The 22775-nt window shown below is 43.1% G+C and overlaps 1 protein-coding gene across 6 annotated transcripts in view; it reads right to left on the bottom strand.

Annotated features, from left to right (window-relative positions):
• The window catches only part of NRXN3 (neurexin 3), a 1579386-nt gene that overhangs the window by 1258969 nt on the left and 297642 nt on the right, over positions 1 to 22775 (bottom strand). For 5 of the 6 annotated variants that reach the window (XM_047796611.1, XM_047796607.1, XM_047796610.1 and 2 more), the window contains exon 7: positions 12722 to 12739. The exons of the other annotated variant lie outside the window; for it this stretch is intronic. In XM_047796611.1, coding sequence (XP_047652567.1) covers positions 12722 to 12739 — 18 coding nt within the window. The remainder of the gene's footprint in view (positions 1 to 12721; positions 12740 to 22775) is intronic. 6 annotated transcript variants of the gene reach the window in all.

Below are 22775 nucleotides of genomic sequence, written 5' to 3'. Positions count from 1 at the left end.
CCAGAAGGTAGACAGCCTTTTTTTTTTTTTTTTTCTTTTGCTCTTTTTAGGGCTGCACCTGCAACATATGGAAATTCCCAGGCTAGGGGTTGAATCAGAGCTGCAGTTGTTGGTCACAGCTACAGCAACACCAGATCCAAGCTACCATCTGTGATCTACACCACAGCTCATGGCAACACCGGATCCCTGACCCACTGAGTAAGGCCAGGGATCAAACCTGAGTCCTCATGGATACTGGTCAGATTGTTTCCACTGCATCACAATGGGAACTCTGACAGCCATTATTAAGTCCATTTTATAGATAGGAAATTGAGGCATAGTGAGATGACTAGTAAATGGGAGAGATAAAACTGATTTGTGTGAGTTTCAACTCCAGTCTGCTATGGACTTAAACTTGATATTCCATTCCCCTTCACTCAAATGTCAAGACACCTTGACTATCAAAGCACTGGAAGTGGCGAACCTCAGGCACCTGCAGAACCCTCTCACACTAGGAAAGCTCTTCACCTGCATGATCAATCAGTTTCAGGGATCAGGCTGGGGCAAGAGCCGTCACCTCTGAAAAAAATCAAGTAGTAGAGCTATGTTTACAAGGGAAATGCTAAAGGAGGAAGACCTTGTTTTAGGCACATTTATGAATTCCAAACTAAGAAGATGGGGCAGCCAAAGGCAGGCTTAGGATCTTGGCTTTCATTTACTCCCTGGTCTGTGCACTTCATGGGTGAATATTAACTGAGCACCTTCTATGTTCAAGGAACTCTCTTGTATTCTGAGGGGATATGAAATAAGCACAGGGCAACGTGAATCCCTGCCCGTAAGGCACCTACAATTCAATTGGGTAGACAACATATGGACCTTCAAAATAGCTTAAAAGTGTACATGCCAAGTGCCAAATGAGCAGTGACGATAACAAGCACTTTCAAAACTTGGGACAGCACTGAGTGCCACGGAGCCAGAGAAGGCCGAATGCAGGGCAAGGTTTGCTGGAATCAAATGAGACTGAGTGGAAGACCCCCAGTGTGGGGGAGACTAATGACGAAGAACCACCCCCACCCCTCGACCACCACGTGCCAAGCACTGTGCTAGGCCCGCACGAGGTTTGGATGAAATTATGGGCTAAACCTACTAGTTACGCAATGAAGACAACAGCCCAGGGAACCAGTGGTGGTTAGGACCAGTGAGGGGTGAGCTGAGAAATGCAGACCAGCCTGAAGGACTTTCAATACCAAGTCAAGGACCTGCGACACACATTACCTAAGTTTTTCAACTTGGTACCTCTGGAGGCGGGAGTGACCCACTGAGAGCTGCAAATGCCCTGGGGAAGAAGGAAGCAGTGAGGCCTGGCAAATTACTAGGGAAAAGGTGATTCTAACTCTATGTAAGTTTGTAAGTTTTCCTCAAAACCAAAGAAGACCAGTGGGTGAAGCAGGAGCCCCATGGCCTCTTGGTAGAAACCCTTCGAGGAGGCATTCCTGAACCTCCGGCAAAGCAGACGGGGAGGCTGCTCTTTCAGAGCCAAACTTTCCAACCTTCACACCCAGGCAGGGATGGGAGGAGGGGGACAAAGAGGGCGGAGACAAAAGACATTCACTTAAATCAGCCAGGTACGGGCATTAAACCCAGAATTCACCTCTTCTCTCCATTATGATTGCATTTTATTATTATTATAAGGGAGAAACTGCTATTTGCTAGGCCTTCCCCCACCTCCCCAAGTATTTAAAATGCTGCTATAACAGTAAATATCACCTCCGGCATATTTGTCCCGGAAAAAAGAGTGTGATTTGGAATACCTAATTGAAATGTGCTACGGGAGATAAGGCGGCTGCACAGACTGACATTTAAAGGTAGGAGACACCATGGAAGACATGAAATATTACTGTTGCCACCTCAAAGGCAAAAGCCGCTCTCACAGAACCGAAACATCCTCCAGCTCTGCCTTCCCCTCCTGGCTCCCCGATGGCCTTGCTCCCGAGATCCTCTGCCATAGGGTTCTAAAGCACCCCGCTCTGCTTTTAGAACCCCACCCTGCTGGCACTGGAGATGCTGAGGGGCGGGTAAAAAATACTATTCTTTCCTCTTTAGCGCTTATATGCCCACCTCAAAATCCTAGGTCTTATTTTTTCATAAGGTTTTTACATGGAAGGGCATAGGCTAGGCAAAAAAGAAAAGAGGAGATCTGTCAGGACATCTCCGTAGGTCTCATTAAAACACTTCTTTATGCCACCGTGCAAGAAACACGGTAAGAGACTAAAGGTTATCTGTGCTTAATGGCCAGCAAGCCCTGTCCACTGCTAATTGGATAGCGCTACTTCTCAAAGGCTGGCTCTAGACAAGGGCTAATTCACCTAAGATTCTAAATAAGTCAGCTTGCCAACCAACAATCAGACCTAGGGCAATTCATATTAACCACATTTTCATCAATGCAGTTTCCATCATAGCTCTATCCACCTGAGTAGCTGGCCTCCAAGGATGGGCCCCCAGTGAACCAGGACTTTTAGTATTTAAGCCTTTGTATAGTCTCCTCACCTCAAATATGAGCTGTCCCTCAGACTTGCTTTTGATCCACAGAATACAGTGGAAGTGACACTGAGTGATTCCTGAAGCTAGGTCATAAGAAGGCTTGTAGTCTCCATCGGGCTCTCTGAGAAGGATTGTTCTTATGATGCTTCCCCCGGGAACCCAGCCACCCTGCTGTGAGGAGCCTAGATCACAGGGAGAGGTCAGACACATGGAGGTTCTCCCCGGCTGAGTCTGCTCTTCAACTGCTAGCCACATAGGTGAATAAAATACCTTTGAAGTCACAAATCAGCACACCAGATAATCGCAGCCCTGGCTGAAATCACAGAGCAGAAGAAAAACCCTCAACTCAGAGAACTGTGATACAGAATTAAAAGTCTGTTGGAGTTTCCACTGTGGCTCAGCAAGTTGCAAACCCAACTAGTATCCATGAGGACATGGGTTCGATCCCTAGCCTCACTCAGTGAGTTAAGGATCCGGTGTTGCCATGAGCTGTGGTATAGAGAGCACAGACATGGCTTGCATTCCACATTGCTGTGGCCGGGGCGTAGGCTGCAGCTCTGATTCGACCCCTAGCCTGGGAACTTGGTATGCTGCAGGTGTGGCTCTAAAAAGAAAAATAAAATTACATACGAGTTTGTTGTTTTAGTCCACTAAGTTTGAAAGCCACAATAGATCATCAGAAGAAAAGTGATTTAAGAAGTGGGGTGCTGACAAAGCAAAACCCTCAAACATACGACGCTGGCCTTGCTTGGAACCAGGCAAGAAGCAGAGATGGAAGGGCCTCCAGAAATGTTTCTAAAAATAAGAAATAGGTTCATGGTTTAGATCAAACTCAGGACCCTTTGCATAAAACGCGGCCTTAAGATTACATTTAGAACAAAAGTACAACCTAAGACATTTTGTTTACACTTATGAGTAAAGTGATGCCTTACAGAATCTCTTGACTAGAGAAATGACTTCTTAGAAACATAAGGTTATATCTTCTAACACTCTTCACACAAAATAACTTGTAAGAATCTTAGTTTGCCTCTGGTACCAAATTCTACTCTGCTTATCTATTGCTTCATTAAAAAAAAAAAAAAAAAAAAAAAAAGCTAGTGCAAAATGTAATGGCTTAAAACAAGGTATCATTTCTCATGGTTCTTGAGTTGGTGCAAATCAGCTGCATGAGTTAATCTTGGGGTCTCCCACGCGGCTACAGTGAGCTGGAGCTGGAGTTAAATGAAGCCTCTACTGAGTAGGGGATCTGAGCTGGCTTCTTCACTCACATACCTGGTATCCACATGGCCTCTTTCTCCAAGTTGCATCTCATTCTTCAAGGCTACTCCACCAAACTTGGGCTTCTCTTGATAGTCATACCTCTAACTGACTTCCAAGTTGGAAAGTAGGAGCCACCAGGTTAGGGAATGGCTGCTCCCAGAACTGCCTCAGCATTAAACCACATAGGCTATGGGTCCAAGCCATTATGGGGTCTGTCCAGGTGTAAGAGGGTGGGAAGAGAGATTCTACCTCGTGATGTTGATGAGAGAGTATCAAGGACCCATCACAGAAGATTGGATGAGACAGGAAATATTACTGTAGACGACTCTGAAAAATACAGTCTACCACAACCTACCACTTTTTTTTTTTTTAACTTATATCCCTCCTTAGGTTAGAAAAACCTATATAAGGCTTATAATCAGCCACAGGTATAATATGATTGCAGGAAGACCAGTGAAATGTGAACTGCCAAAATAAGAATCCAAAGCAAGGAAAACCAACAGGTCTTCTGGTTTCTACACTGATGAAACCACATATAGAAAAGCGAGTATGTCCATGGCTCAGAGCTGAATTTATATAGGGCCGATAAAAAACTGGGGCATGTTCTGGGGAGAGTGAGCAGGGTGGTGAAGCCCTGGAAATGGTATCACTTTAGGAGCATATGCTATAAAAGCAACACTGCTCGACCTGAAGATGTGTGGACAAGATCTTACCTGAGCTTCTCACTTCACTCCCTCTGTGTCCCCTATGATATGAACCTCTAGACCTCCACATACATGGTTTGAACCACTGGCCTACATCCCTTTAAAATACTTACTTCTACGGGGTTCCCGCTGTGGCTCAGCGGGTTAAGAACCCGACTAGTATCCATGAGGATGCGAGTTCGATCCCTAGCCTCATTCAGTGGGCTAAGGATCTGGTGCTGCTGTGAGCTACAGTGTAGGTCACAGATGGGACCTGGATCTGGTGTTGCTGTGGCTGTGGTGTAGGCCAGCAGCTGTGGCTCAGATTGAACCCCTTTGTTCCATATGCCGCTGTAGGTGCAGCCCTAAAAAAATTAAGGAAAATAAAGTATTTACATTTGAAGGGTCCGTGATTCTCTAGGGAGTCTCAGGGATGCATGTGATGCTCATTGTATGAAGTTTTCTGGCATCTAACAAAGCTGTGGTAAACACAAGGTTCTATATTATTTCCAACGCTCTCTTCTTTCTGGGAAGACAACCGATTTACACTGCTCCAGCACGTTATAAATTAAACACGGTCATGTGACTTGCTCTGGCCAATGGAAGTGATGAAAGCATTCAAGAGCCAACGCACACATTCCTTGTTCTCATCCTCTTCTAAAGATTCATGTGGAAATGGTCGTGACATAAAATGAAGGAGCTTCTTTCAGTCTACGATAAGCAGGGTCTCATTGTAACCAGTGCTCAACATGTAATGTGAGTAAAAAATAAACCTAGATTGTTTTAAGATGCCAAAATCTGGGGGTTAAGTTTTACTGCAGCATAATCAAGTCTCTGCTGACTAATATAATTACCATCTGGGCAAAAGCATAACTCTCTGCTTTTAGGGACTCAGCTCCATATATTAGGTCCTAAAACCTAAATGCAACTATACTTCAGAGTAGTTCAGAAGTGACTGGATGAGGTTTGCAAGAATCACTAGTTAATCCTTAAAGCCAGAAGTTGTAAGGCGCTTCCTCTGGGAGTTTACCTAGAACTCTCTGTTCCTACCCGCCAAATTCCAATATGAGCATCTCCACACCTGCCTGCATTCCAAGAGCTTGTGTATGAACAGAAAGTCAAGGTGAGGAAGCCAAACACTACACCAGAACCTAGACTTCAGCGGGTGAATGGTTCAAAAGAAGTGGCCACACTGACCCAGCCTACTCTTAATAACTCTCACAGCACGAACTGCCCGGAGGCCTGTGGGTTAGTGAAGGGTCAGCACCTTAGAAAAGCCAGTGAGTGCCCAACCCTGAGGGAAAGGTAACACTGTCTGTATCTTCACCAACAGTTTAATTAGAAAATGCTTCTGCCTGTTAAATAAACCCTCATGCATTACAAAACACATCATTCACTCGGCCCAGCAAGGTTGGGACCTGAGTCCTTGATTGAGAGAAAAGTATTTGCTGTCCCTGGGACCTTTCCTTCCCAAGCCCAGCCAGGAACTTTCCAGGAGGTTATCAGAAAGGATAATGAGTCAATGGCCTGGCATTTAGGAAATTTTGGAAAAAACATCCTATAGGCTCGATATTCTGGCTTTACCAGGGCAGTTTCATAAAGTTCATCTGTCCTAAGGCAGTAGGTACCTCTGGTTAAAGAAGAGGCAGGAAATAGTGCAGGAAAACGAAGATAGACTGAATCACCCTACTGGAACAGAAAAGGATCACCTGTGGCTTTCAACTCCCAGCTCCACCCGACCCTTTCCCAGCCAAAAGCCCTTTTTTTTTTCCCTTTTGCTTTTTTAGGGCCACACTCCATGCATATGGCATATGGAGGCTCCCAGGCTAGGGGTCAAATCCATCAGAGCCACAGCCATAGCTACTCTGGGCCACATGGGATCAGAGCTTCATCTGGGACCTACACCACAGCTTAGGGCATCGCTGGATCTCGCACCCACTGAGCAAGGCCAGGGATCAAACCCTGCATCACCATGGATACTAGTAGGATATCTGCTGCCACAACAGGAAACTTCCCAAAAGCTTTTTTTTTTTTTTTTGTCTTTTTGCCATTTCTTGGGCCGCTCCCACAGCATATGGAAATTCCCAGGCTAGGGGTTGAATCAGAGCTGTACCCACCAGCCTATGCCAGAGCCACAGCAACGCGGGATCCGAGCCACGTCTGCAACCTACACCACAGCTCACGGTAACCCTGGATCCTTAACCCACTGAGCAAGGCCAGGGATCGAACCCACAACCTCATTGTTCCTAGTCGGATTCGCTAACCACTGCGCCATGACGGAAACTCCCCAAAAGCTTGTTATTGGCAGGTAGTACCTCCAGAAATTCAGATAATTCATTTTTTAATTAACTGAGGGTCTTGCTACAAACAAAGCAGCCAGGATATGCAAAGGTGAGGAAGGAAGACCTAGTTTACAGCCCATAAGGTGGGCATGAGACACAAGCATACAAATGACTCTTGTACTAATAAGCAAAGCGATGTCAGCTATTATAAGAAATACATAAACCAATTGCTAGGTGGGGGACTCCGAGGAAAGCCTGTGGCTCCCCTGCCCCGCATACATCCCATCCACATCCCTAGCTACCCCAAGCTGCCCCTGACCCTGTGTGCTCATCTTCCAAACTTGCAGAAGGCTTTAACTCATGAGGTATCATTTTGCGCATGTCAAAGGGCAATGATTACAAAGGTGGAAAATGTTCTACCAGGACAAGCCCATCCACTGGCTTCTGTACTGTTTCTGTGGCTGACGGTCTGCATCGCCAAGGCAGGCAGTTTCGAAGCACTGGGACAGGCAGAAGGCCAACCTGCAGATGGCTTCAAGCCATCTCTCTTCCTGCACGTGGGCACTCCAAGCAGGCGGGCAAGATCCAGACACTGAAGGACTAGGGTTGTGCCAGTCACGCTACCCAGATGAGCATGCACTTCAGGACCTCTGGCTCTTGCCCTGGAGGAGGCCTACCTGCATGGAAATTTTTCTTGGCCATCGCGTGGACGCCAGGACTCAACTTCCACTTCCTCTGCTGCTGCGTCTACGGCTGTGCCTAGGGCGGCTCTTCTTCCTGGGAGAGCACTGAGCATCCTGAGGCCAGCCCTTCAACACGGCTTTAAAAGCCCTAGTAGGACTGGGAGGCCCTGCTGGAGGGCCGCCGGGCTGCCCTGAGTACCCTCTGAGCCCTGGGGCCCCTCCAGATGGGCTCCTTCTACAAGGTAGGGAAGGGGACCTGGGACACTGGAAGCTACACCTCTCCACCCAGACAGTTTCGCCCAAGTTGGTCATTCTAAGCCAAATCCTCCTAGAAAAGGCCGACTAAATGGAGGGTTTCCGAAGGCGCTCCTGGGGGACCCTGAAGCGTGAGAGACTGCTGTGTCGTGGGGGCTGCCACAGCCTGGCATGGAGGTGCTCAGAGGCCCAGGGGTCCCCACTGGCTCGAGGCCCTAGGAGCACTCATGCTTCCCCACCCCAGTGTCCCTGAGACCCACCCGTAGCACCCAGAATTCACACACCCAGCTTCCTAAAGCCAGGACGTCCTAGAGGAGCTTATGCTGGGCACTTGCTACCTCCAGCACCAACACTAGAAAGCATACACTTTGTGCGCTGTGTTTTTTGTTCTTGATACAATTGTGTTAAGTCCACATATATTTCTATAAGAGCCTGACTTGTAATAAAGGGTTAACTAGGAAGAAGAAAAGAAAAAGGTAGATAATTCCAAGTATTGTCAAGGATGCAGCAGTTTGGAACTTTTTCTTGGGCATAGCTAGTGGGAGTTTAAATAGGTATAGCCCTTCTGGAAGTCTTTGGTGTACTTAAGCATATATATGCTCAGCGACACCACTCCTGGGAATAAAGCCCCAAAAAGTTCTCCCTGGGCACCTTGTACCACACTGTTGGCAAGAGCAGAGCTGAAGCAGAGTTCCAGCACTAAAGCAATATGTATGGAAGACACAGTGGATACATTAGTGGAATGTTGGGCAGGAGAAACTAAATGTAAAACATGGCAACATGAAAAGATCTTAAACACATAATTTTGAATGGAAAAATACATCAAGAGATAACAAACACTTCAAGAGATACAGTCCACTACGATTAACACAAATTCAAAGTGTATAACAAAATCACATTATGTATCTTACAAAGGCGTATGCTTATTTAAAATATATATAAATAATATATATATTTAAAATATGTATATATATTTTAAACAAGCATATGCCTTTATAAGATGGATAATAGAAAGTATGATTAGGGGATTAGGGGTGAAGGGGAGAAATACATGACACCAGGGAAGCCTTGCGCTATCGGTGATGGTATGTTACAAATTCTCCTTACCTGAGGTCAAAAGGAGAAAAAACATTTGTTTGATTTGGGTAAAATGTGAGATTAGTGTCTGAACTAAATTTATATATAGTGTGGTGTAGTGATTTAAGAGGACAGGCACTGATGTCAGAAAGACTTGCTTTGGAATTAGAGCCCTGTCACTTATTAACCATGTCTGCAAGGATTAAGAGGAAATAATGTATGTAAAGCACTTAGCCCAGTGCCTGCTGCAAAGCAAGCCATAAGTAAATGGTAGCTGTTCATAATGGGTAATATAATTTATCATTATTTTTTCCATCTCCCTTCTACTTTAGTCCACACACCTTGAAACATTTTCCTTGGAAAGAAAATCATCATAAGCTTCTTAGTGGCTTATGGTTTATACCCTCCTTGCATCCAAGAGATTTGGAGGCATTAGATATGATTAATCAATAAGAAAAACAGAATGATCAGGGATAAAAAGAGAGCAGTCATCCTCTAAAGGAAGCCGAAAAAGGAAACATCAGTAGGTACCTGAACAGAGCTGGTGACTGCACCTGGGCACAGAATTTGGCCCAAGAGCCATGAAAATGGAAGTAGAAAGGGAACTGTACGGGCTGCATAGTTTTCATTTCATGGCAAATAAAACTGACAATCCTTGGCAGAAACACACTCTGCTCATATACTTTATCACCTGAGTTTTCACATTAGGACTATTGGATAACATGGAGCACAGTACCGGCAACAAGTTTGGCAAAGACACTGAAAGGTCCACCTAAACAGGGGACTCACGCACTAAGGGCTGGACCTTAAATTGTTAGGAAGGGGGACAGGGATGCTAAAGTCCTACGTTTGGGTGTCTTATTCTCTGAGCATGTCACTAAGCCCAGGGAAAGAACATGACGACTCTGGAAGGACAGCTGCTGAACATGACTGCTGGTCTTTTTCACATAGTATAGCAGTCAAGTTCTCAAGCTCTAGAGCCAAATAACTTGCTTCAAATCCTCCTCTGCCACTTTACCGGCTCTGTGACCTTGGGGAAATTACTTAGCCTCTCTGTGCCTCAGTTTTCTCATCTGTAAAATAAGCTTGATAATACCTACATCATAGAGGTGTTGTGAGGATTAAATGAGTATCTCAGGGCACTTAGAACAGGGCAGGGCACATGGTAAGCACTACATGAGCTAGATAAGCATGTGCTAAATAAATGAAAAACTCAATATTAAATGTGGTAGGCAAGCCTCTGGCAAGTGCTGGATTGCAGTAGATTGACTGAATTATCTAACAAGTACCTGGAGTGCAGATACTCTTTGATGCTTTAAATACCAGCTGTGAGGGAGGCAAAGTTGTCTCCTGGGAACAGTTAGATTCTGAGCCTGTATTCTCACACAGATAAAATACACTCCTTTAACCAGGCACTGGAGGGAGACGTAAAATCACAGCAACCACAGCAATCCTGTAACTATCACAATAACCAAAGGCCACTCGGTGCCTGGCTTTGTGTCAGGACTTCCATGCATCTTAGTTCTCATCCTGGAAATAAAGTGGGCACTATCCTCAGCCCCAAATCTTACAAATGAGAATGATAAAGCTCAGATCGGTTGGGTGACTTGTTCAAGGTCACACAGTCTCTAAAATGCCAGCATCGCTTTGGCTCCAAGAAACCCTGTGTTCTTTCCACTATATATTATACTGCCCCTTCCTTATCTAATTAAGTGGGGGTGGGGTGGAAGAGAAGTATTAAAATGGGAAATCTCCTAGATGTCTTTCCTCACCATCATCCGCTACAGAGAAACCCAATGACCACAATTCTACTCCTTAAGGGTGTCTGAAAATGAAGATCTGGCATTTGGTAACACAGAGGAGCTTAAAGTTGATGTATTCCTTTTTTTTTTTTTCAAGTGCAACTAACATGATGAATGATATGAATATGCAAGGCACACTCCCATGGCAGACTCTCCAGAGAGCACATCAGAATGCAAGTGGGTGGAAGTGATGTTGTTTTAGCAATAACCCTGAATCTGATCTAATTTAAATTTCTAGTAAATCTTTGGCAAAATTTCAGTATATAACTTGTTATATACTAATATACACATGTGATTATTCACAATACATCAACATGCTGATATCTGTTAGTTTAAGAAGCCTCAGGCACGTCCACCCGCACGTACACATTTCCTTTAGAGTCAGGAAAATGCAATGTCTGATATTATGCCTTTTAAGATTTGGTGGAGTTTTTTGTTATTTTGGAGTTTCAAGATTCAAAATGGAAATGCCACCATGCTATTATTATTTAACTAATTAAAGAATAATTTCCAATTTAACCAGCCTCTTGGCATGCATCACAGAATAGATGTGTGGATTAGTGATGCCAGGAAGACTGGACAGGTAGAGAATAAGGAGAATCAATGGAAACCACCCCTTCCTTTGCATCTTCCTTGAGAAATGGTCCATACCCACCTCTTCAGCAGCACTCTGGGCTAAAGGAGAGTTTTTAGTCAATGGGGGCAGGGCTGGTCTGTGAGGATACGCATGTGGGGACCTTCTCTTTGTAAGGGGAAATCAGAGCTCCTCACACAGAAGATCCCAGGTTCTCACTGCAACATCATCAAAATTTAACGTGTTTCCCTAACAGCCAATTGCATTATTCATTTGGTTAGAAAGACAAACACCAAATCTGCAACAACAAAATAATAATTAAAGGCATAACTTAACCTCTTCTGTTTTCTCCTAAGACACAAGTTTGTTTTCCTTGCACAAGACTGGCAAGAATATTCTTCTCTTTCTCCAGGATCAACAACATTCCCTCACTGGCCCTTAGTGATATTCCACTTTGAGTTTCCATTTTAGCGACATGATGTATACCTAAGATATTAAGGAAAATAATCATCATGTTTCATTTAAATGTGGTAAATGTAAAGTTCAGCCGGATAAAGAGGTTTCCCCATGATCACAAAGCATGATGATCATCCGGGTCAAGGGTTCTCTCTTCTGAGGCACACACATCTTTGGAAGAGGGAGGCTGTGTGACATTTCCCACCTCCTCTGCACCTGCTACACTAGTGGAGACAGGGTGAAGGATGCTGAGGGACGGCATGAGCATGTCTGCATGTCAAACCAAAAAATATAAATAAACAAACTAGAACCAGAAAACACAGGCTCTGCAGCCAATTAATTGTAAACCTTCTTAGTTGTAAACCTTGGTGATGTCACCAATCCATCCAAGACTCAATTTTCCCAAGTATTAAAGAACGATCTTAACGATTTCCCTTGCCCAATGTATAGGAATATTGCTATAACATAAATTAAAGCTTTTTTAAAAGGTGATTCTCCTAGTGCTATTTATTTTGTATACCATATACACCAAGCACAGTACTAACCAATTTACATCTGTTCTCTTCTTAACCCTCACAACAGCCCTTTACGGTGGATGCTATTAGGGCCCCATGTTTTTGTGTCCTTTTTTTTTTTTTAGGGCTGCACCCACAGCATATAGAGGTTCCCAGGCTAGGGGTCCAATTGGAGCTGTTGCTGCCGGCCTATGCCACAGTTACAGCAACGCCAGATCTGAGCTGTGTCTGAGACCTACACTATAGCTCACAGCAATGCCAGATCCTTAACCCACTGAGCGAGCACCAGGGATCGAACCCACAACCTCATGGTTACTAGTCGGGTTCGTTTCCTCTGCACCACAACGTGAACTCTAGGGTCCCCATTTTATAGATACGGAAATAAAGATAACAGGTGATTGACCAAGCAAGGCAAATTGGTGAGTGGCAGAGTTAAGGGATTAGCCCCCCATCAGCTCCAGAGTCTGTGCTCTCGACTGCTCTAGGCCGCATATATAATGGACTGCACAAGGGATTTGAAAGGACAAATGGATAGCTTTGGTGGATGGCTGGAAGGTGGGATCCCCCAGAAAAAGAAGTTAGTGGTTCCAAGTCTGAAAAATGCTGGAAGGCACTCACCTGGACCACCCCTTCTGCTGATACCAGAAACCTGGCCCATGAAAGCTAAAGTGTCAGCATCCAAGTCTCCTCTGTTCAAGCTCCCACTGCTCTGAGCATTCTGAAGTGAAAAAGATTAACAATCAAAGATGATGGCTGGGACCTGGAATCATAGACCAGCAGCCAGAGCTGCTGTTCCCAAGTGTGGCTCACTCAGAAGATTCAAAAGTGGAGAAGCTTTTGTTTGACAAAGTGTCTAGATGTCATGAGAACTTTACTTTTTTCTTTTCCCTGGAAGGCCAGATGCTGGAGCCTCTGTCCTGCACGGAGCTCACTCTAGCTTGTTTTGGGCTGTGCCTCTATGTGGGCGGGCCAGGGAGGGCGGTAGCAAGAGGGTGGAGCTCGGAGGGCCAGAACCCAGCAGAAGGCTTCTGCCCCAGCTTGCCCACCAGCCACCGCACACCCAGTGGCACCTCGCTGGGTCGTGACTGCCAAGCGGAGTGAGCTCAGCGTGTTCTCCCTTCTTTCCTCATGAGCAGCTTGGTTGTCCTCCTAATAAGCCCTTCATTAATTAGGAGGAGGTGTCAACATGCCAACAAAATTAGCAGTTTCAATATCTCCCTAAAGTGTGAGCGTTTCAAAGAAAATGAAGGCTTGGTCACTCCCTGGTTATTTTTACACTCTGCCACCCACCTGCCTTTTGGGCAATCTGTTCCCATCAGAGAGCGCCCTTCATCTTCCTCCACATACTCCTTTCTCCCTGTCTTTCTGGCTCTTTAAAAACACAAAAATGTTCCCCATGTCTTTTCCCTTCTCTTTTCAACCTTGATAAATCCCAAGGAGATTACATTTGTCCATACACCCCCAACTTTATTGCCTGATAGAAAGAATTAGTAAGCCAGTTGCCATGGACACAGCTGGGGGGGGGGTGGTATTTGGACCAGGAGTTTAAAGATAAAATTAAATGGGTGATGAAGAAAGAAAAGGAGTGAGATTTAAATAAATGAGCCAGGGGCAGGGGGGTGTGGGGAAGGGCAGAGATAGAGAAATTGTGACAGAGCAGATCAACTCCCCAGACTTAACCAAAATTGGAACTTTTTAGCATGAAATTGTAAGTGTTCCTCCTCCTCAAAGAATAAGCGTCATTGTCAAGCCTCCCATGGATGAATAACTTCCCTGGATTCTTGCTGATAGAAGCCTTTCCTGCAACTCTGAGAGGGGAGGAGTGGATGGGACTGGTGCCTCCCAGCAGGAACAACAAAGCTTCTGGAGCTGTCTGGGGGCCCCTGAAAAGAACAGGCCTGGAAATCAGTGGAGACTGCAGAGGGGCTCAGCAGCCAGTGCCCTGGTATTTGATAGAGCAGATGAAAATGAACCCAATAGTCACAGCTTCACATTCTGCATTCTTGGGGCTCCTCACCCTGGCTACTAGCTCTTCTGTGTCAGGTCCCCAATACATTATAGTGGAAATGAATCCAAGACCTATCAATAGTTATTTGGGATCTGAAAACATAGATAAGCAATGGGGTAAATAAGCCAGACTTATAAATAGTAGCCCCCCAGCCCCTCCAAAAATAGCTCTGCCTACAGACATTTTACAGTCTATGAAGTTAAGAATAATAATAATATCTACTTCATAGCATTGTCGTGAAAGTTAATTAAAATAATCCTGAAAAAGTAAATTCACAGTAAATGTTGTATATTATTTCCTGGCTCCATGCTGGTGTGTGGGACTTCCCGATCAAATCTGGAGGCAGGTGGCTGGGGTCCTGAGTGGGGACAATGATGCTGACTAGCCTGCCTTCCTTTCTAAGACGTGCTCCAAGGCCCAGGAATATTTCGAGCCTCTTTCCTCCTTCGAGCCTCCTGTGTGTTTAGAGAGGTAGTCAGGATTCTGTACTGTTTACCAGAGGAAAGAAAAAAAAATTGTTAATGCCTACTATGTGCTGTGCCATCTGCCCATCACTGCTTGTGATTTAAGGAAGGTATTATTTTCCACATCTAGCAGATAAAACCGAGGATCTGCAAGTTTTAATAGCTCAGCCAAGATGAGTCCGTTAGTAAGTGATGAAATTAGGACTGAAATCCAAGTCTTCCAGAATTGAAATAAATATATTCTTGGACACCCCACTCAAATATCACTCCAAGTCCCACTGCTGACTTTCTATTCCAGTATCACTAGGGGCAAGGCCTGGCTTTTTAAATGCTGCCCAGGGTATCATTACCAACTAGCCGTGTCTGAGAACCTCTGAGCTGCCTGATCTCCAAGGGCAATTCCCAGCCCTAATGTTCTATAATGAGGAGATAATGTCACTCTCTCAGCAGCTGGTTTGAATTTTTTTTCTTAGGAAGAGACTTACCTTTGTTAAAACAAAAAGATGCTTTGATGAGCCCGCTTACAGAAAAGAAAGAGGCGAGAGCTTCAGGGAGGAATGGATGGGGATAAAGGAGGGAAGAGAGAGAAGGGGAAGGATAGAAGGGGAGAGGAAAGACAGGAGGAGACAAGAGGGAAAGGAGGTAGAGGGCAGGGAGAGGGGGAGGAGGCTAGTAAAAGGAAAACAGAAGAGGGAGGGAGAATGAGTGTGGAATTGCCTGCAGAAATCAGTAGGAAATCAAGCTCTGCATTTGGATTGAAAAGGGGGCAAAACAGAAAGCATGTAGGTACATGGGGGAGAAAATAGACTGGAAAGGGGTTTTAATTTTACAGGTTCATTCATTCATAGATAGGCATAAAGCAAACATTGATTCTTCAGCTCAAACCACGAGAGGCTTAGACTGGCCCTTCTCCAGTGACACGGGGCCTACATTTGCCTCTCTTGCTCTGTAACATTGTTAAGAGCCCCATTAACTGAGGCACATAGAGGTTAAAAAGTCACACAAGGTCATTGATAACTTAATCAGTGTCAGGACCAAAGATTGAACCCAACCATTCAGACCCTGCAGCTCTCATGTTCCACCACTGCACTGTATTGACTCCCAAAGGTTTTGCATTGGGCCAGGGATCAAACCCACGTCCCAGCAGCTACTCAAATCACAACAGTAACCATGCAAGATCCTGAACCCACTGAGCCCCCAAGGAACTCCTCTTTCTCCTTAAGGAGTCACCCTTGTCCCACTGGGTGGAGTCTAGGAAAGCTGTCCTAAAGGCCTTTTACCCCCCCCCTCCTCAAGGGGCAGGAAATGATCCAAGCTAGGGCAGCCATTCTAGAATCTGAATCCTGAGCAGGAAAAATGGCTAGTTGTTGATAGAACAGAGAAAGCTATTGAGGTTATATACTTAGCTTACCTTGAGCTTACCAAATTATCCTATCCAGTCAGCAAGTTACTTAAATTTCTTGATATGTAATCATAGCAGTAATAGACAGTTTTAACTCTTCTGATTTTTATACCATTTATTCGATTTTCTTCCTCTATTTACCGTGGAGGTTCTAGCAAATGTAATGGTTATTTTTGGTAACATGGGCATCCCTGACTATTTTCTGACTTTAATTGAAATGATTTCCATGTTTGTCTGATCTGCTGTTGTTAGTAAATAACCTTCGTCTATCTAAGCAATCATCTCTTATTTCCACTTTACCTAGATTTTATTAAGAATAGCTGCTAAAATTTATTAAACACTATTTCAGCTTGTATTGCTATGATCATTTTCCCTTTTTAATTAGTTACTTAAAAAGATTATCTTGATAGTTTTCTTCATATTGATTGCATATAAAATAAATATACAAAACCAATGCCCTTTCACTACTCTAGTAAAAATCATTAAAAAAATGAGAAAAATATTTTACCTATAATATCAATAAAAACTTTAAAATATTAATAAATTTAACTTAAAAATGCAGAGGGCAATACAAAGAAAAGTACAAAATCTTAACTGGAAAATATAAAATAATATCTGAATGAAGAGAAAAGGATATTATATTTCAATTGGGAACAGTTAACATGAACATGCCAAGTGTCCCAAAATTGGTATTTAATGTAATATAATTTCAATTATAATTCCATCAGATATCAATATTTTAATTGAATAAAATGAATATAACTTCTACATGGAAGAACGAATGACTAAAATAGTCAATAGGCTAATGACAAAAAAAATCTAGGCGAGAGAATTGTACTATATAGATGCCAGACATTATAAAGCCACAATAATCAAATCAATAGGAATTACTACAGGAATAGATGAATAGATGGAACAGAACAGAAACTCTAGAGAGAGACGGGTATATATTAGAATTTAGTAAACAACAAAAGAAGTAATGAATTCAGTGGGAAATGATGGATTATTTAATAATGGTCCTAGCTCACTGACTAGCCAAGCAAGAAGCACTATAATCAGAATGTGGATTTCAGTGCCACATTCCTTTGGTTTAAATCCCAGTTTCACCACTTTATCCACTAAAGAACCTTTAGACTGGTTACTTGTTAAATTCTACTTTATCCACTATGTGACCTTTGGACTAGTTAGTCACTCAGCTTCTCTGTGCTTCATTTTCCTCATATGGAAAATGGATATAAGTAAGAAAATCTATGATTTGAGTTATGAAGAACAGGGGCTAAAACAGTTAATACAAGTAAAGTGCCTATATAACAATGCAGCACATAGTAAACCCTCAATTAGTATTAACTATTATCATTACTATTATCATTAGGAATAAAAGTAATGTGAACCTCCTGCTTATATTAAACAGAAAAATAAATTTCCAGATGGAGTTAAGACTTAGACATAAAAAGTAAAGCCAAATTTTTAAAACCTTTGACAATCTAAAAAAAAAATAATCATACTCCTTAGAGATGGAGATGAAAGAAACATTCTCTATCAAGATGGGAGACCCAGAAGCTATAAAATTTTAACTACATAAAAAAGGAACATAATCAATGGCAAAATCTATCCTAAACAAAATAAATAATAGACTTTGGAAAGACAAGAAAAAGGACAAACATCTTCACTGAGGACATGGGCAGAAGTCACAAGTAGTCCCTTCACAGACATGCTCAGCCCAATAGCCTACAAACAGAAGTAAATGTGCACAGATACACTGATAGTCTGAGAAAGGCAATTAAAATAACAATGTGCTAGCACTGGACACACCTCAGACTGGCACAATTAAAAACAATAGCTCCTATTACTATCAGGGGAGCTTGAAAAGGGTGCTCTCACACACTGCTTGAGGTAACACTTGTGAGTATTACCACATTTAGGAAAGCGATATAATGGCATCCATTCGTATTTGAAGAACATACCCCCTTCTATTCATCAACCCAGTCCTGTGCTACACCACAAAGATAAAAGCACCAGTGCAAATGCACAAGGAGTTATTGCAACATGGTACACGGTAGAAGCAAAAGCTGGAAATGGAGTCACAATCAAGAGAGGAATGCTGCCTGTGTAATAAAGCCTCACAATGGAGTACTATGCATCCCTTTAAAAGAATCAGAGCTCTCCCTTTTGATATAGCTAGACCTCCCCAGAACAACCTCAAGCTCCAAGTTTAGCCCTGGGATCAATATGATGATCCTATTTTACCCGGTCCTATCCTACACCCACAAGGCCCTTCTGACAGAGAAGGTCAAATAAGATTCTCATAGCCCCTACCCAATGAAGCACATTGACAGGTGTTCAGATAGACATCATTGAGAAAAGATTTAATAGGCCTCAGTCATTTTTATTGCAACCTACACATTAAGACTTGTCCCAGGTGGAACTAATTCTGTTGTAACCACCTCCCTACAGTAATAACCCTGGTATCAAGTTCTATGTGTAATAATTCCCCATCAGCATCACTAGGCTGGCTTATTGGAGGCAGCTATGTCTCTTAGCTTGAGTTTTTGTTTTTTTTGTTTTTCTGGGTTTTTTTTTTTTTTTTTTGTCTTCTTAGGGCTACCTTGCAGCATATTGGTTCCCAGGCTAAGAGTCGAATCAGAGCTGCAGCCACTGGCCTACACCACAGCCACAGCAATGTCAGATCTAAGCCGAGTTTGCAACCTACACCACAGCTCACAGCTACTCTGGATCCTTGACCCACTGAGAGAGGCCAGAGATCGAACCCTCATGGATCCTAGTCGGATTCGTTTCCACTGAGCCACACAGGAACTCCTTGAGTTTATTCAGAATCCTTTTGAGACCATAATTGAACTGCAGGAAATTCACTTGTATGATGTTGTAGGTGTGTGACATAAGAATAAGACAGCAGCCACTACAAGGCACATCATCAAGCCAGCTACCATGAAGGGAAAATGGAGCTTAAACTCACAGAGGAAGGTCTAGGAGCCAGTGAAAAATGCCACCAGTCATTGGTTGAGGGAGATGGAAGAAGGGGACCTTTAATTCCTCTGTACTTCTGGCTACAGCACAGGGCACAAAGTGGGGTCCAACGGCAGGAAAAAGCTCCCAAGCAGAGAAATGGACGTGATGGCAGAAGTTGAGCTGATATGCACTGAACTAGTAAGTATATGGAAATATAGGAAGGACTCTGCCAGCACCTGCAATACCATGCAAGACTCTCAGGCATCAAACTTCACTCTAAAAATTAGGAATCATGCTGGGAAATCCCTGGTGGCTCAGCAAGTTAAGGATTCGGCATTGTCACTTCTGTGGCTCAGGTTACTGCTATGACATGGGTCTGATCCCTGGCCCAGGAATTTCTGTAAGCAGCGAACTCAGCCAAAAATAAAAATAAAAAAATAGGAATCATGAGTATGATGGGAGCACTAAGCAGAACAGGACCCATACCATGGATTCATACCATAAAAAAGTCATTTGGGAATGGCATACACCATGGCTAGGTGCTATTCAGCATCAGTAGCATACCACCACAACTGGCATTTGGTTAGCTCCTACTGACAGAAAGATATGGCACTAGGAAATGAGGCACTTAGACATACATTGTCTTACTTAATCCTCAGAACTGCCTCCCTTTTTATAGACAGAGAGAGATTTGGAAAATGACGGCTCTCAAAGTTCAAATTGCTTTACCCAACATGATACATCTAGTAAAACATGAACACAGGATTCAAATATCTAACCCCACCCTCTTTTATTTATTTATTTGCCTAAAAATCAATTGAATCATTTTACATTTTACGATGATGTTGACTGCATTTTTAAAAGGTGGTTTTTTTGTTTTTTGGTTTTTTTTGTCTTTTTGCCTTTTCTAGGGCCACTCCCGCAGCATATGGAGATCCCCAGGCTAGGGGTCTAATCGGAGCCATAGCCACCGGCCTATGCCAGAGCCACAGCAACTCGAGATCCAAGCCACGTCTGCAACCTACACCACAGCTCATGGCAACGCCGGATCCTCAACCCACTGAGCAAGGCCAGGGATCGAACTTGCAACCTCACGGTTCCTAGTTGGATTCAGTAACCACTGCACCACGATGGGAACCCCCTAAAAGTTTTTACTATAGTTGATTTACAATGTTCTGTCAATTTCTGCTGCACAGCAAAGTGACATAGTTTTATACACACACACACACATTCTTTTTCTCATATTATCTTCTATCATGTTGTATCACAATTGATTAGATATAGTTCCCTGTGCTATACAGCAGGACCTCATTGCTTATCCATTCTAAATGTCATAGTTTGCATCTACCAACCTCAAATCCCCAGTCCAATCCACTCCCTCACGCTCCCTCTTGGCAACCACAAGTCTATTCTCCATGTCTGGTCTGTGAGTATGTTTCTGTTTTGTAGATAGGTTCACCTGTGCCATATTTTAGGTTCCACATATAAGTAATATCATATGGTCTTTGTCTTTCTCTTTCTGACTCATTTCACTTAGTAGGAGAATCTCTAGTTCCATCCATGCTGCGGCAAGTGGCATTATTTGTTCTTTTTTAATGGCTGAGTAGTATCCCATTGTGTATATATACCACATCTTAATCTATTCATCTGTTGATGAATATTTAGGTTGTTTCCATGTCTTGACTATTGTGAATAGTGCTGCAATGAATATAGGGGTACATGTATCTTTTTGAATGAAAGTTTTGTCCAGATATATGCCCAGGAGTGGGATTGCTGGATTAACCCCACCCTCTTGTAACCACATCTATCATCCTTTGGATGTCTTTGTTGCTTCCTACCTTTCTTTTTCTCATAGAGAATATTTTCTTCACCCTAACTACATACAGACACTAAAGTAACCACTAGCACATGAAGCTTCTCCAAAACCTGTGATTTGTGTGCCATCAACAACTCCTTTGTACAGTTGGAATAACTAGATCTTAGAAAACTTAACTAGTCTCAAATTAGTAAAGTGACAAAGCTGGGACTAGAAATTAGGCCTTTCTAACACCAAAGCTCCAACTCTTAATCATTAAGCCATTTGGCTACATAATCCTAAGAGTAAAACAGTTATGAATGGATGGGTGCCTGCTGTTGAGTGTCTGCCAAAATCTACATGCCATATAATCCAGAGTAATACTAAGCCCCAAATTCAACAGATCTTTACCCTTCCTCTACCCCCCACCCAGGATTTTACCCAGTAAACACAGAGTATCAAATACCTTCATACTTGGTGGAAGCAAGGCAGCTCAACAGTTCAGCCTCAGTCTACTTCAGGAGAAAGCATTTTTTTCAACGACAAAATAAGACAAACATTTCAAGGAATTGGCTCTCATTTCCTTGCATTATTGCTCTCATTTGCTCATTATGAACAATTATTAAATGTGCTTTTATTATGATGAAGTGGTCTTTGCTTATAAAAAGGGCTAGCCAGGTCTGCCCTTGCTTGCATTTGTCTGTATACATACACATATGGGGAAGAGGAGAAAAAAACTGATCTTTAAAATGAAACTATTGTTAATATACAAACCATTATCCCTGAAGCACATGGAATCGCCCACTACGAAAAAAAACAAAAATATTGCACAAATACAGGTTGGAGTGCACCTGTTTCTGGTGAATATCAATTTTTTTTTTTTAAAAAGAGGAGAATCTAGGGGTCCTAGTGGAAAACAAAAATGCTACCCTTTATAAGCAAAATGTAATCCAGGCATGTTGACTAGGAATGGGGCGTAGTGATCCATCTCAGAATTCTGTATGAGAATATGCCTTCCAACGTCACCTTTTAAAGAGAAAGAAAGAACATAAAAGGACCCTGAGGGATGCCTTGACAATGATTCAAGTAAAACAGGATCTAGAAACTATGGTTTGAGAAATGAGCATGCCTATTATCTGGCCAGCTCGTGTGCATCACCTTTGCTCCTTACTGCTATATAAACTATTCCTTAGGGACTGGACAACCATTCAAATTCACATTTTATTCTTGCCTCACTTCCCGAATATACTTATGACCCTCTCTAAAATCTCATTTTATAAAATTTACATCTGTATAAAATCCAGTGTGGCCTTCACAGATCCAGTGACATCTGTGATTGACATTTTCTTCCCCCCAACAGCGTTTATCTATAGTCGCTATTGTCAGTGAACATTTCTTCATATTCACATCAATTTTGATAGAAAGTACCACCATATATTTAAAAGTCTCCTTGGAGTTCCTGCTCAGCGGTTGATGAACCCAACTAGTATCCATGAGGATATAGGTTTGAAACCTGTCCTCGCTCAGTGGGTTAAGGATCCAGTGTTGCAGTGAGTAGTGGTATAGCTCACAAAGGTGGTTCGGATCCTGAATTGCTCTGGTGTAGCTCAGCAGCTACAGCTCCAATTTGACGCCTAGCCTGGGAATCTCCATGTGCCAGGTACAGCCCTAAAAAAAAGTCTCCGTGATGGATTCCATGTTATTCAAAAGAGAGGAGGTCACCTCCACATTGCCTCATTATCGCCCAGGGGTGGAGACCAGCCAAAGACTCTCTAGAAGTCATTTAGTGTAAACCAGTGTTTTTGTAATAGGGACAAATAGGTTACAAAAGCAATCATCCAAATTTTTCAACACTGCCCCATAAATTCCCCCTCACCCTATGGAAAAAGAAAAATGGATTTTTTTTCAAACCTGCTCTAAATTTGGCATGAATGTATTAAACTTACATTTATTTAGCACCTCCTGTGTGTGAAGAACTCTGCTTAGTGCTATTGATGCAAATGATGTTCGGAGGGCGTATGAAGACATATTG

This window comes from Phacochoerus africanus, chromosome 9 (genome assembly GCF_016906955.1).
Source record: "Phacochoerus africanus isolate WHEZ1 chromosome 9, ROS_Pafr_v1, whole genome shotgun sequence".
NCBI lineage: Eukaryota > Metazoa > Chordata > Mammalia > Artiodactyla > Suidae > Phacochoerus > Phacochoerus africanus.
This window is presented reverse-complemented; position numbering and strand designations above follow the sequence as displayed.